Source organism: Pocillopora damicornis, chromosome 1 (assembly GCF_964200805.1).
Source record: "Pocillopora damicornis chromosome 1, jaPocDami1.2, whole genome shotgun sequence".
NCBI lineage: Eukaryota > Metazoa > Cnidaria > Anthozoa > Scleractinia > Pocilloporidae > Pocillopora > Pocillopora damicornis.
In genome coordinates, this window is record NC_142670.1 from 10,131,229 (window position 1) to 10,143,828 (window position 12,600).

The window sequence follows — 12,600 nt, forward strand, 5'->3', positions numbered from 1 at the left end:
AATAACAACGTCTGCGTTAGCTGTAGTTTGCGACCTTTCAGTTGACCCGTGACGAAATCATGTTTACAACATGATTTCAAGACATCGCGCATCGTTAGTGAGTTCCGATAGCGTGTCAAGCGGTTCTGATCGAAGTATGGATTGCAATTTTGCGTAACCCGGTCGAGCCAAAGTAGTAATGGCAAAACTAGACGGCGCTGTAATGCCGCCGAAGCGTACTAAAAAGGTACCCAGATTAAGTCCAAAATCAGTAATGAGATAACGGCGTCTATAGAATATACGATTTTACGCCACTATCTGCGTCCATCGTTATATACTGTAAGATTTTAAACCGTTAACTAACGGCGTCAAATCTCTTAATATGTATATATAACGACTGGAAAATTTTACGCCGTTAGTTACTGGTGTAAAATCTTATATGTATAAATTACCAACTGAATAAAATTACGTCGTTAGCTACTGGCGTAAAATCTTACAGAAATCTTAAAAATCTTAAAATCTTATATATATATATATATATATATATATATATATATATATATATATATATATATATATTATGAGAGGGAAAAAAGGACGTAACTACATTTCCCGACAAGCCTGTTTCGTGAATCGCTTCACTCTTCAGGGGCCTTTCTTGTCAAATTCACGCTTCACATATCAATTTTAGCCGCAATCACGCGTCAATCGCAAACCATTTTGCTAGCCACTTGACGAGTACATGTAACGTCTCGGTACGCGAAATATGTTGGTTGAACCAAGCCTAGCAGCGGAGCTACAGTTTATTTTCCAGTCCTTCACTTTATCGGAATTTCTTATTGGACTAATGATGTACATAAAAAATCACGCGTTTCTGATTGGCTGATATCAAGTGCATTCTCATGTAACACGAGTACAAAGTTGTAATATGAGTGCAAATTACAAATATCAAAATTTCGTTTCTCTTGACTCTCTGTGATGTTTTTTTCATGCACTTTACTAACAAATAACATTATGATGTCCCTTGGTGGTGCAATGAGCACTTGTAAATATTTCGAAAACTGCAAATTGCATTTGCCCTGCGGGCTGGTGTAATTCTGTTGCCTTTAAAAAATGTATAAGTGCTTATCAAACAAAATTGTACCCGAAATCATGTTATCACCCAGACTAATTACGTCAAGCAAAAACAAAACAAAACCAAAAATGTATTCATTTTAGCGATTAAAATACATATCTAACAATCCCTACGTTGGGGGGGGGGGGAGGAGCATGGAGGGGCGTGGAGTTAAGGGTTTTTTGTTAGTGATAGCAGGAGCTATGGTTTTCCTTTCGACAGTCAACAAATGAGGAGATTATCATCTTCTTGTAGGTTCAGCGGAAAATTAGAGTGAATGTTTCATTGATAAAAGTTATTCGCGCAATTATCCAAACGAGGATAAAATGCAGGATGTTGTCTGCTCAGCTCTCCTATTTAAACTCGGTACCGTCGCTGTCAAGCTAAGGCAATCATATTGATAAAGGTGAAACCTTGACACACTGGTGCGACGTTAATAAGTCAATGAGCAAACTGTTTGCTATTTTCTTTTTAAATTCTGACAGTAACTAAATAAGTTTTAAGTTTACATCTAAAGACTGATGATTTTACGCTTCATTTTCGCTAATTGTGACAGTTATGAGAGACGCAGACTAACAGTTAGAAAGTGTTCAGAAAAGAGCCCTGGCGTGTATTTTTCCTAGAATACCGTACAGGGAAGCGTTAGAGCGCGCCTGTTTGATCTCCATCAGGGAACACCACGAAGACATTACAAAGTCTTTATTTAGATCAATCAGCGAGAATCAGGACAGTAAACTACATCACCTAATTCCTGAAGCCTACAGCCCTCATTATAATTTCAGGCGCCAAAGAACGTACAATGTACCAGCAGCCAAGACAAAGCGTTTTGCTAATTCGTTTTTCGTGAAGTGTGCGGCTGTAACCAACTCAAGTTTGAGATGAATGAGAACCCCCTTTTAACAGAACTTTAAGCCATTATATTTATAATTGTACATTAGTAGCTTGTAAATAATTACGCAATTCAGTATTTTACTGCGATGTGATTTAATAATAAACCAGTCTATTACCAGTCTATTATTATATAAGTAGGGAAAAGCGGGCAATCTCTCGAAATGAATTTTGATTAAAGATTTATATTGCTGCTTTAAGTTTGCCTGGAGTGCATTCAGGCCTGCAATAGTATATCTTATCTTTCATTTCTTTTAATTAAAACAAGGAGATGTAAGACCTTCTCCTATTGATTAGTTTTAGAAATCTTGTCACGGTATCGCCTAGTTACTGGGATTCCTGTGGTAGCCCAGTCATAAAATGCCTTTGTTTTTTTGTCGTCTTTTTTTTTTTACTGGGATACCTGTGGTAGCCCAGTCTTAAAATGCCTTTGTTTTTTTGTCGTTTTTTTTTTTTTCCTCCGCCACAAAATGGAAAAATTGCGCAATAGTACCCAGAGGTCATTGGGCCCTCAACACCATGACAACTAACTGTGATCCAATGAGGTGTTCACATGCTGATCACGCGTGCTATCTTGATGATGATTGACGTTGTAATGCACGGACAGGGCCGGGTCACATGACGAACACGAGATTTTTGCCCATAAAACTATTTTGTCAGTCGTTTTGTATTTCAATGTAATTTGATTACGATCATCTGGAGCATTATGGGGCAAACGCTCAAAATACTTATAGATGCATACACAAGTCGTATTGTTCGCGGCCAATCCACACAAAAAGATGTTATTGAGCGGTAACCGTGAGACTGAAAAACAAAATTCAAATGGATGCAAACTGCTTGTGAAGAAAGACGCCATGTTGGATTCACTTGATGCCAGGGAACGTAGCTAAGATAACAGTGCGAATGGTATTAATTTCACGATCAGAAAGGTGAATCTTATGTTTGTTTCCATTGTAGTTGTATGGATATTCTTTTTTAATAAATACATGATCCAAAATCCCGTGTTTTTTGTGTATAATGTTATTATGTCAAGTATTGTTTACGCAATTGTCTTGTCACAGGCGACCCAAGGTCACGTTTCGAGAAAGAGCCAACGATTAATTCACGAACGCGTCACGCGTTGTGTGACTCAGAGTAAGTTATTCTAGGAACCGTTGAAAATTTGAACACGTTATCAGGAATAGTATAGGGAACGAAATATGGTCGATTTACAACGATAAGTATTTCGAAATATGAAAATTTTTCTCGTGAAATCAATAAAACTTACTCATACCCTGTGTATCCGTTGTAGTTTCTGGTGATTGTTGCCGTTTTAAGCTTGCTTTACCATCACTATTATTCACGTCATCTACTTTTATTACACTGGTAAAATCTGTACAGACATCACACCAACCAACTCGCGCGCAAAGTAAGAAGACTATGTTGAAGGCTTGAAATAATATTACGATCGATTTTCATCAAGAAATGGGCCAGGAATTTTCCACAATTGTGCAAATTATCGTGAAGGCTGATCGCGGAAAAGCGATTGCGTGACGCTCGGTAAGCTGTAAGATGACATGTTATTATATACCAGACGTAAAAACTCTTCAGATTCTCAGTCTGCATATTTTACCCACTCTGCAATCTATATTTTGTATCCGGTCTGCAGTCTGCTGTCTACATTTTGTACTAACAGGTATCCGTGGCACAAATACAGTTTATTTTTGGTTACATTTATTCGTACAACACACATAATCTACCACAAAATACTTGTGTGTGAGGTAATTCGACATTTTCATTCTTTCCCGCGTTAATAATCTTCTTTCCTTTTGTAAGAACGTAGACCACTTACAATGTTTCAAGTAATCCAGCCACCCTAGAAAAAATAACTCTTGCATGCATAGCATGCCTATGTTTTGAGACAGGTGTATGCCCTTGGCCAGACTTGAGCTCACTATTTCAGTATACTAGTCCGACACGCGTAGTATCACTACACTTGATTCCACGGATCCAGTACCATCCAGGTATCCCAGTTACCCTGCTCACAGGGTCTAGTTTCTTTTTTTTTTTCCTCCGCCACAAAATGGAAAAATTGCGCAATAATACCTAGAGGTCATTGGGCCCTCAACACCATGACAACTAACTGTGATCCAATGAGGTGTTCACAAGCTGATCACGCGTGCTATCTTGATGATGATTGACGTTGTCATGTACGGACAGGGCCGGGTCACATGACGAACACGAGATTTTTGCCCATAAAACTATTTTGTTAGTCGTTTTGTATTTCAACGTAATTGGATTACGATCATCCTGAGCATTATGGGGCAAACGCTCAAAATACTTATAGACGCATACACAAGTCGTATTGTTCGCGGCCAATCCACACAAAAAGATGTTATTGAGCGGTAATTTTGGATCGGACAGAATCGCGAACGCTTGAAAGCCATGAAAGCATTGAATGCCTTGTATGTCTTGTATGCCAAGTATGCCAATGTCTTAGTTGAAAACGTAAACTCGTTGTAAAAAGCAAAATCTAAAAACTGAAAGCAAACTGCATATACTCTATGCAATCTATTGAACAACACTACTACCGTGAGACTGAAGAACAAAATTCAAATGGATGCAAACTGCTAGTGAAGAAAGACGCTATGTTAGATTCGCTTGATGCCAGGGAACGTAGCTAAGATAACAGTGCGAATGGTATTAATTTCACGATCAGAAAGGTGAATCTTATGTTTGTTTTCATTGTAGTTGTATGGATATTCTTTTTTAATAAATACATGATCCAAAATCCCGTGTTTTTTGTGTATAATGTTATTATGTCAAGTATTGTTTACGCAATTGTCTTGTCACAGGCGACCCAAGGTCACGTTTCGAGAAAGAGCCAACGATTAATTCACGAACGCGTCACGCGTTGTGTGACTCAGAGTAAGTTATTCTAGGAACCGTTAAAAATTTGAACACGTTATAAGGAATAGTATAGGGAACGAAATATGGTCAATTTACAACGATAAATATTTCGAAATATGAAGATTTTTCTCGAAAAATCAATAAAACTTACTCATACCCTGTGTATCCGTTGTAGTTTCTGGTGATTGTTGCCGTTTTAAGCTTGCTTTACCATCACTATTATTCACGTCATCTACTTTTATTACATTAGTAAAATCTGTACAGACATCACACCAACCAACTCGCGCGCAAAGTAAGAAGACTATGTTGAAGGCTTGAAATTATATTACGATCGATTTTCATCAAGAAATGGGCCAGGAATTTTCCACAATAGTGCAAATAATCGTGAAGGCTGATCGCGGAAAAGCGATTGCGTGACGCTCGGTAAGCTGTAAGATGACATGTTATTATATACCAGACGTAAAAACTCTTCAGATTCTCAGTCTGCATTTTTTACCCACTCTGCAGTCTATATTTTGTATCCGGTCTGCAGTCTGCTGTCTACATTTTGTACTAAAAGGTATCCATGGCACAAATACAGTTTATTTTTGGTTACATTTATTCGCACAACACACATAATCTACCACAAAATACCTGTGTGTGAGGTAATTCGACATTTTCATTCTTTCCCGCATTAATAATCTTCTTTCCTTTTGTAAGAATGTAGACCACTTACAATGTTTCAAGTAATCCACCCACCCTAGAAAAAATAACTCTTGCATGCATAGCATGCCTATGTTTTGAGACAGGTGTATGCCCTTGGCCAGACTTGATCGAGCGCACTATTTCAGTATACTAGTCCGACACGCGTAGTATCACTACACTTGATTCCACGGATCCAGTACCATCCAGGTATCCCAGTTACCCTCCACACAGGGTCTAGTTGTAATTAATTCTTGACTTTTCTCAGAAATAGCGCAAATCCAGCGATCTTTAAGTCTGGAACACTTATGACTTTTGTTTTTGTTTTTTGTTACCCCTTCAAAGATTTGATGTCGCATTGAGTCTAAAATCCAAAAAAAAGTTAAAAAAAAAAAAACAAAAAAAGGACACAGCGATAGGGCCCACTTCTCTCAAACTAAATATCTTCAGCTTAATAAACTAAACTAACGCACTGATTTCTACAAGAACCATGGGCAAGCGTCGACCTTGAGAAATTTAGGGATAAAATACGATGAAATGAAAATATCGACTAGTACAATTACATGACTTCCTATTTGTCGTTAAATGAAAAATTACAATCCACTCGATCTTTATGATATTTTAAAAAAGCCTCGAATGGCAAACTGGTATGGTCCCCTTAAATCCAATGATTAATATGATAGCGTTTCCTTGCAATACACTGTTATTTCATTAATTGGCAAAGAATTTGGATAAAAAAAGGAGAACTGAATGTTGACCGACTTTTGCCTCGAGGAACAGATATTTTCCCACTCGGCTCCGCCTTAGGAAAAAAGGCTGTTTACGTCGGGATCAGTCTATAAGTGTTTAATAATGCCCAAAACACTTTTCTCTTTTCACAGTAAGGTTATAATCACCTGACCATGGCCAGATGATTGATAGCAACATTCGTTTTGTCGATTTTTACCAGCATTATAAGATCCGCCACCGCCTCCACAGGAATCATATTCATTATCCCCACTGCTTCCTCCAGAGTATCCTCCTCCTCCTCCTGCACCCCCTCCATTTCCGTAAGCACCTCCACCTCCACCAAATCCACCAACAGCATCGTTAAACTTGGCTCCACCCCCCACCCCTCCTTGGAGAAATCCTTTTCCTCCTTCTCCACCTCTTCCCATGGTACCGCCAAACTGCATTGAACTTCTGCCACTGGAGTAGAAACCTCCGCCACCGCCACCTGTCGGTGTTAACAATAACAAGAATGGTAATTATATGCAGTTGCTTCTAAATCTGTACATTTGGGTTCAGAACTTAGTATTATCGTTCATTCTTTGACTGATTAGACTAGAAGTTACTTTCGTGCGTCAGAGATTAGCGGAGATCGATGATGGTTGCTCAGAGAGACCGAGTCATTGAATGCAGGTCGATATCACAATAATGCCGGAACAAATGAGTTAATGTTCATGAAAAATCTATGTGAAAACTTCATTAATCGGTTTGCACTTTGAAAAAATAAAAATGAAGTAAGAATTTAAAAGATAGCAATGCCTACGGGCCAAAATTGAAATGCAAAATTGCAACATAAAATACATGACGATAAAACTCATCTTCAATTAGATTTCTAGCGACTATGATTAGGTGATATGACAAATGCGAGAATATCAAATAAACAATCTGTTCTCAGGTTCCATTCGGTAGCATTAAAGTTTTTAAGCTTTGCTTAAAAAATGAAAAAAAAAGGAAACAACCACCAGACAAAAGAAACAAAAACCAAACAAAAACAAAATAATTTAACATTTAACAATTATAAATCCCTAGCCTTCATATCATGTAGTTCGCCATTAAAATGACTTATCATAACTTTAATAATTTTTACTTTCCGCTTTTTTCTGGCGATAATTGACCGACATGCGGATGATACACATAAATATTTTGGTTCAGTTCCACTAACCAGAATTACTAGCATCAGCAGTCTGTGCACCATGTCCATTGCTCCCCCCTGACCATGACCTGTACCCATGATTTCCCGATGAAACAATATTAGCATCACATCCTGAATGCCTTGAATGTGCAGATTCTATGCCTCCTCCACCCCCGGCTATAATCAAAGGTGTGTTGGCTCCTCTAACTACAAATGTTCCTCCACCACCGCCAGAAGACCGACGCGCCTTGTTTATTCCTCCTTCTTGACCGACGAGTATTCGAATAACTTCACCCTTGTTTAAGCGGAATGTTCCAATCATTCTTGCTCCTCTTCCTCGGTACTGAGTACTGTTGGAGTATGTATCATAACCTCCTGCTGCTCCTATTGCTTCTATTCTGTAATCACCAGTGTACGGCACAGTCCACTGTTGAATACCGCTGGACAGTGTAACTTGTCCGTCATGATCCTGATTAGCGTAGTGACTACCAGGCGATGTTGGACCAAATCTTCCACTTGCACCAAGGTTGGTAAAGACGGCCTTAAAATCTTTTTAGTTAACACAAAAAGATAGTATCTTTTTGAAAAATTGATCGATTCTTCGTCGTGTTGGTAACTGAGAAATATTTGTTATGTCAATTTACCGTTAATGAAAATGACGTTAATAGTCCTAAACATACTCCTTCCTCACACTAGAAGAAACAAAAAAACAACCTTTTTGAAGTTTTAAAGCTGAAATCGAATGCAGTGTTAGACTTTGCAACTGTTTTTAGTTGCAAAAGGAGAGATTAGTTTTATTGAAAAATTCCTGTTTTCAAGTCAAGGGGATTACTTGGTAATTTTGGTTGAGTTTGAGTACACCGATTTCATTCATCAATAACAATCAACATCCTTAGCTTTTTTTCGAAAAAAAAAGAAGGGTAGCGTTTTCAGACATACCTATGTGTATATAATATAAGGTTGTTAAAGCACTGACAGATCCCAGCTTGTTGGACGCGGTACATTGGTACGTACCAGAATCTTTAAGATCAAAGTGTGATATATCTAGAGTTCCATTTCTGACACTTGTTCTACCTTGTGGTAACGGGACAAGTCCTCTTGACCAAACTATTTTTGGCGAAGGAAATCCAAACGCTTGGCAAGAAGCAGATGCTTTTTTGCCTCTGTTGATTTTAATGACTCTGTTTGGAGTTTTTGTGAATCGTGGAGGAACTGAGGAAAGCAAAGAAAAAACACGTTTTTATCTAAGTTCACTGAGCAATTCTTAAAAATCTTGGCTTACTTTCTGAAGAATAGGAAAAAAAGACAAGTAAAAGAATTGATGATCGAAACTGCTTGATTTAGTGAGCATTCCAAATTTTGAACTGAAATCCAAAGATAAAGTTCAGGTCAAATAGTTAATTCCTTAGGATGTCAGTGTTCTAGGAGATCTCAGTCGGTGGTAAAATCAAACGCTTAAGACAAAAGAAACAAAATCATAACTGTAGAAACGTAAGAGAAAAAATAGAGAATATAGACCGTAAATAAATATAGACCTTTAATATTTAATTAATTAATCATAATTATCATCATCATTTATCATAACTATTATTGTTAATATAAAATCTATTATCACTATCATTACCACTATTATCGAACTTATTATAATAAATGAAGTTACCGTGATTCCTCAGTATTGCAATGCGCATCATCATGAGGCTCGCAATTTCAGACTGTAAAAACTCTATTCATTAAAATATGCTTACCTTCCACAAACAGCTTCACCTGCTTTTGCACCTCACCCAATACGTTCTTGGCCGTGCAAACATAATTTCCCGAGTCATTATATGTAGCTTTTGTGATTTCTAACTTATTATGTCGGCTTGAAATTGGTTTCGTATCACCTGTTTTACTCCAGGTGACGGTAGGCATTGGATTGCCATTAGCCGAGCAATAAAACGTGGCAGTTTGGTTTTCAGTAACAGTGTCTGAAGTTGGTGATACAGTCACTTCTGGTGCAGATATTGACTCGCCTGGTTCACCTTTAGCTCCTGGTTGTCCAGGTGGCCCTGGGATTCCTTAGTATAACAATGAGAGGAGGAAAATTTTTAAAAAAATAGTTAAATAGCAATCATTAAAGATCGCACCTTTAGATAGAGACATTAAAAAAACACACGATTAACGTAAACCTAACCGCAATGAAAAACACCGGTTTTATCATCGCATTCTACGATTGTAAAAAGTATAATACCCGTAATACGATGATCGTCTCTCAGAGGACTTATAAAGGCAGTGTCATAGAAACCTGACAGAAAAAAAGGGTCTAACCGCGCGACCGGTTCTGTAACCAACAAATCGACAGTGGGCTGTACTTTAATCGACAGCGATGTTCGTCATCACAGCGTTCTAAATGTTGTAGACTCGCGAGGCGCTGCCGTTGAGTCCGCAACAAATTTTAACCTCCTCCTATTGAGCTATCGTTGGAAATCTCTAAAGACGTTCGTCCACAGCATAACGTGTGGAGTTGCATTTAAATGCCAAACTCGCGTCAAGTTTCGGCTCGAGTTTCGAGACTTCCAAGTGAAACGAATTCCCTTTCCATCATAATTGGAAATGACCTTTAGAGCTCAAAATGAAAATAATTATTCTACATGATAATCGATTCGGAAAACCCAGTTAGTTTTGGGGTTAACGCTTTAACAACGCTTTAATTCTCAAACGCGATATGAATTACAGCTGGAAAATTAAAGCAACTGTTTGATTTCAAGTGAGGCTCTTCGATCTTTTAACTGTGCTTAGGACCAGTAAATATTATTTTCAATTGGTGATATATTCTAAACATTTCATTCAATAAAGGATTTTGATTGAAAATGGTATAATTTTCGGAGTGTTCAACAAAAGGCTATGCAATACTTTTGTTATGAACTCTAGTAAACATCAATTCAAGCAAGGTGAATTTATTGGACTGATGTCGCATACACAAGACATTCCTACGTCTTTCGATTTCAAACAACACAGTTAGCACTTCTTTGCGAAGATCTTTGATCTTTTCCCTTGCTTTTTAATTGGTGTTTGGGTTGCACGCGATGATCTGGTAAAACTGACATAATATTGATAAAACAGTTTTTCGTGCACAGGATGTGTCATGCCTTTAGTTGTGCGTACATGTGTTGTGTATGTCTAGGTTAAGATTCATTTTAGAAGTTTAGAGAACAATGAAAAAAATAGATTTTCTCTCGGCGCAACTCTGATACTTCACTCGTGCTCTAAAAATTCCCCCTTGTTTTGATATCTCGATATACGCACGCTGAGCATTGAACAATCTTACAAATGAAATGATGAAAGGCATTATACACTAAAGAAACGAATTAGTTGATAAAATCAAACAAAAGCACATCCAAATAAAATTATGGTCGCAAACTATCATTGCTTTAGTATTTGACCACATTTTTTTCGATATATTTTTTTTAGCAAAAATAACTTGTAATTTTGTCATTATTTTGATTATTAAGATTATTTTATTGTTCACCTTTTTCTCCCTTTATTCCTTCAGGGCCAATATCTCCCTTGATGCCTTGCTTTCCCGGTTCTCCCGGAGGTCCCACAACTCCTCGCGTTCCCATTTTCCCCCTAATTCCTTTAGGCCCTCTCTCTCCGGGAAGACCACGAGCTCCTGTTGGCCCGGGGGACCCTGCCACGCAAACCCTGTCTGGACTTTGACAAATATATCCTTTCGTAATCGATCGCACGTATCTCTTGATAGCCGCTCCAATGTCACAGTGGCTAATCGATTCATTCCCGTTGACTGTATCCACGCTGCGACGAACAACTGGAATTTTGTATTGGATCGCTAAAATGAACAAAGTAAAATCATTGACTAATGTTTCAAGTATATTTCGGCTGCATTCAATATTGACATATTCTTAATTGTATTATTAAGAGTAGTTAGAATTTCCGCATTCAATCGTAGGAGCAGACGATATAGTCTGGATCAGGCGATTTGCAAAAATCTAAATACATTTTTAAAGCGTGTGAACTCGAGCCCAGATGCTTCTAGATAGAGCGAGAACCTTTAATAGCCGATATTCTGCCCTTCTAAACAATGTAACATAATTATGTAATATAAATCTTACTAGCTAAAAATATATCTGCAGTCTGATTGGCTTCGTCATTCGTTACATTCCGTTATTAATAATATACATGAAAAAATTACACGCATCTGATTGGCTGAAAACGGATGTACTTGTCATGTGACACCAGTGCAAAGTTGTAACACGAGTGCAAGTTACATACAACGCGCGCACGCTTTAACTTGTCCTACGGCTCAGGCAAATTTGTCGTCTTTACTCGTAATTATCGACACCAAATTGCACTCGAAACCATATTACTACCTTTATGCATAACGAGTAAAGCTACTAGCCCAATTTTGCGCGGCTGTAGATAATCAAAGTGCTCTGTGAGCAAACTCGTGAATTGACATATGATTTGTTAGATTATGTTTAATGTTATCTGGTTTAGGGAATTTTGTGGTTGATTATCATATCTAGAGTACGAGCAGTAGTTCAGTGTTCGCTAATGTAGCAAAGAAACAAAGTAACGTTGGGATAAGAAGGCATTACAATTGAAATGATCATACTATTACATTTGACAAGGGTGGATGATGTCATGTGTTTTAAACGTCTATCATTTTTGTTTCTGGTTCAAAAGAAAAGGTTGGAAGTAAATGTGGGTGAAAAGTGCAATTTACTGTCTTTCATTGTAAATATTAGAAAATCAAGGCAATATTGTCTAATGAAAACATTAACGATTCCCTCTTTATCAAATGAGAAAAAAGGGGACGAGTTTTGAGTGATATAACTAAGCCAAGCCTGCCACCGTCATTTTGGATCTCCGCCTGGGTAGATTTGAGTCACCAACTAGGCAACGTATAATCAATAACAAGATAGAATTTCATTTCAGGCCTATTTATCAATTTTGTGGTGTGTAACTTTCGCATTTTAGTACGTTGTATGTATGTTGAATCTTCAAATTGTCTTGAAACTTAAAAGAAAATTGTTCTTTAAAAATTCACTGAAAATAGGTAGCTAAAATTGTTTGTTTAGGTGTTATTTGATTTTCGTGCTAACTTGTAATTTCGTCAGTCGTCGGCATTTTTTGTTGCTTAACACAG

The 12,600-nt window shown here is 37.6% G+C and overlaps 1 protein-coding gene across 4 annotated transcripts in view; it reads right to left on the bottom strand.

Annotated features, from left to right (window-relative positions):
- Positions 1-5,164: 5,164 nt before the first annotated feature.
- Positions 5,165-12,600, bottom strand: part of LOC113670538 (uncharacterized) — a 33,312-nt gene continuing 25,876 nt past the window's right edge. The window contains exons 2-6 of one of the 4 annotated variants that reach the window (XM_089199794.1): positions 10,960-11,280; positions 9,197-9,508; positions 8,391-8,663; positions 7,482-8,000; positions 5,415-6,767 (exon numbers count right to left, since the gene is read on the bottom strand). In XM_089199794.1, coding sequence (XP_089055920.1) covers positions 6,427-6,767; positions 7,482-8,000; positions 8,391-8,663; positions 9,197-9,508; positions 10,960-11,280 — 1,766 coding nt within the window. In that variant the 3' untranslated portion in view covers positions 5,415-6,426. Of the gene's footprint in view, positions 6,768-7,481; positions 8,001-8,390; positions 8,664-9,196; positions 9,509-10,959; positions 11,281-12,600 lie in introns of all 4 variants that reach the window. The other 3 variants (XM_089199820.1, XM_089199948.1, XM_089199910.1) reach the window with 3 other exon arrangements.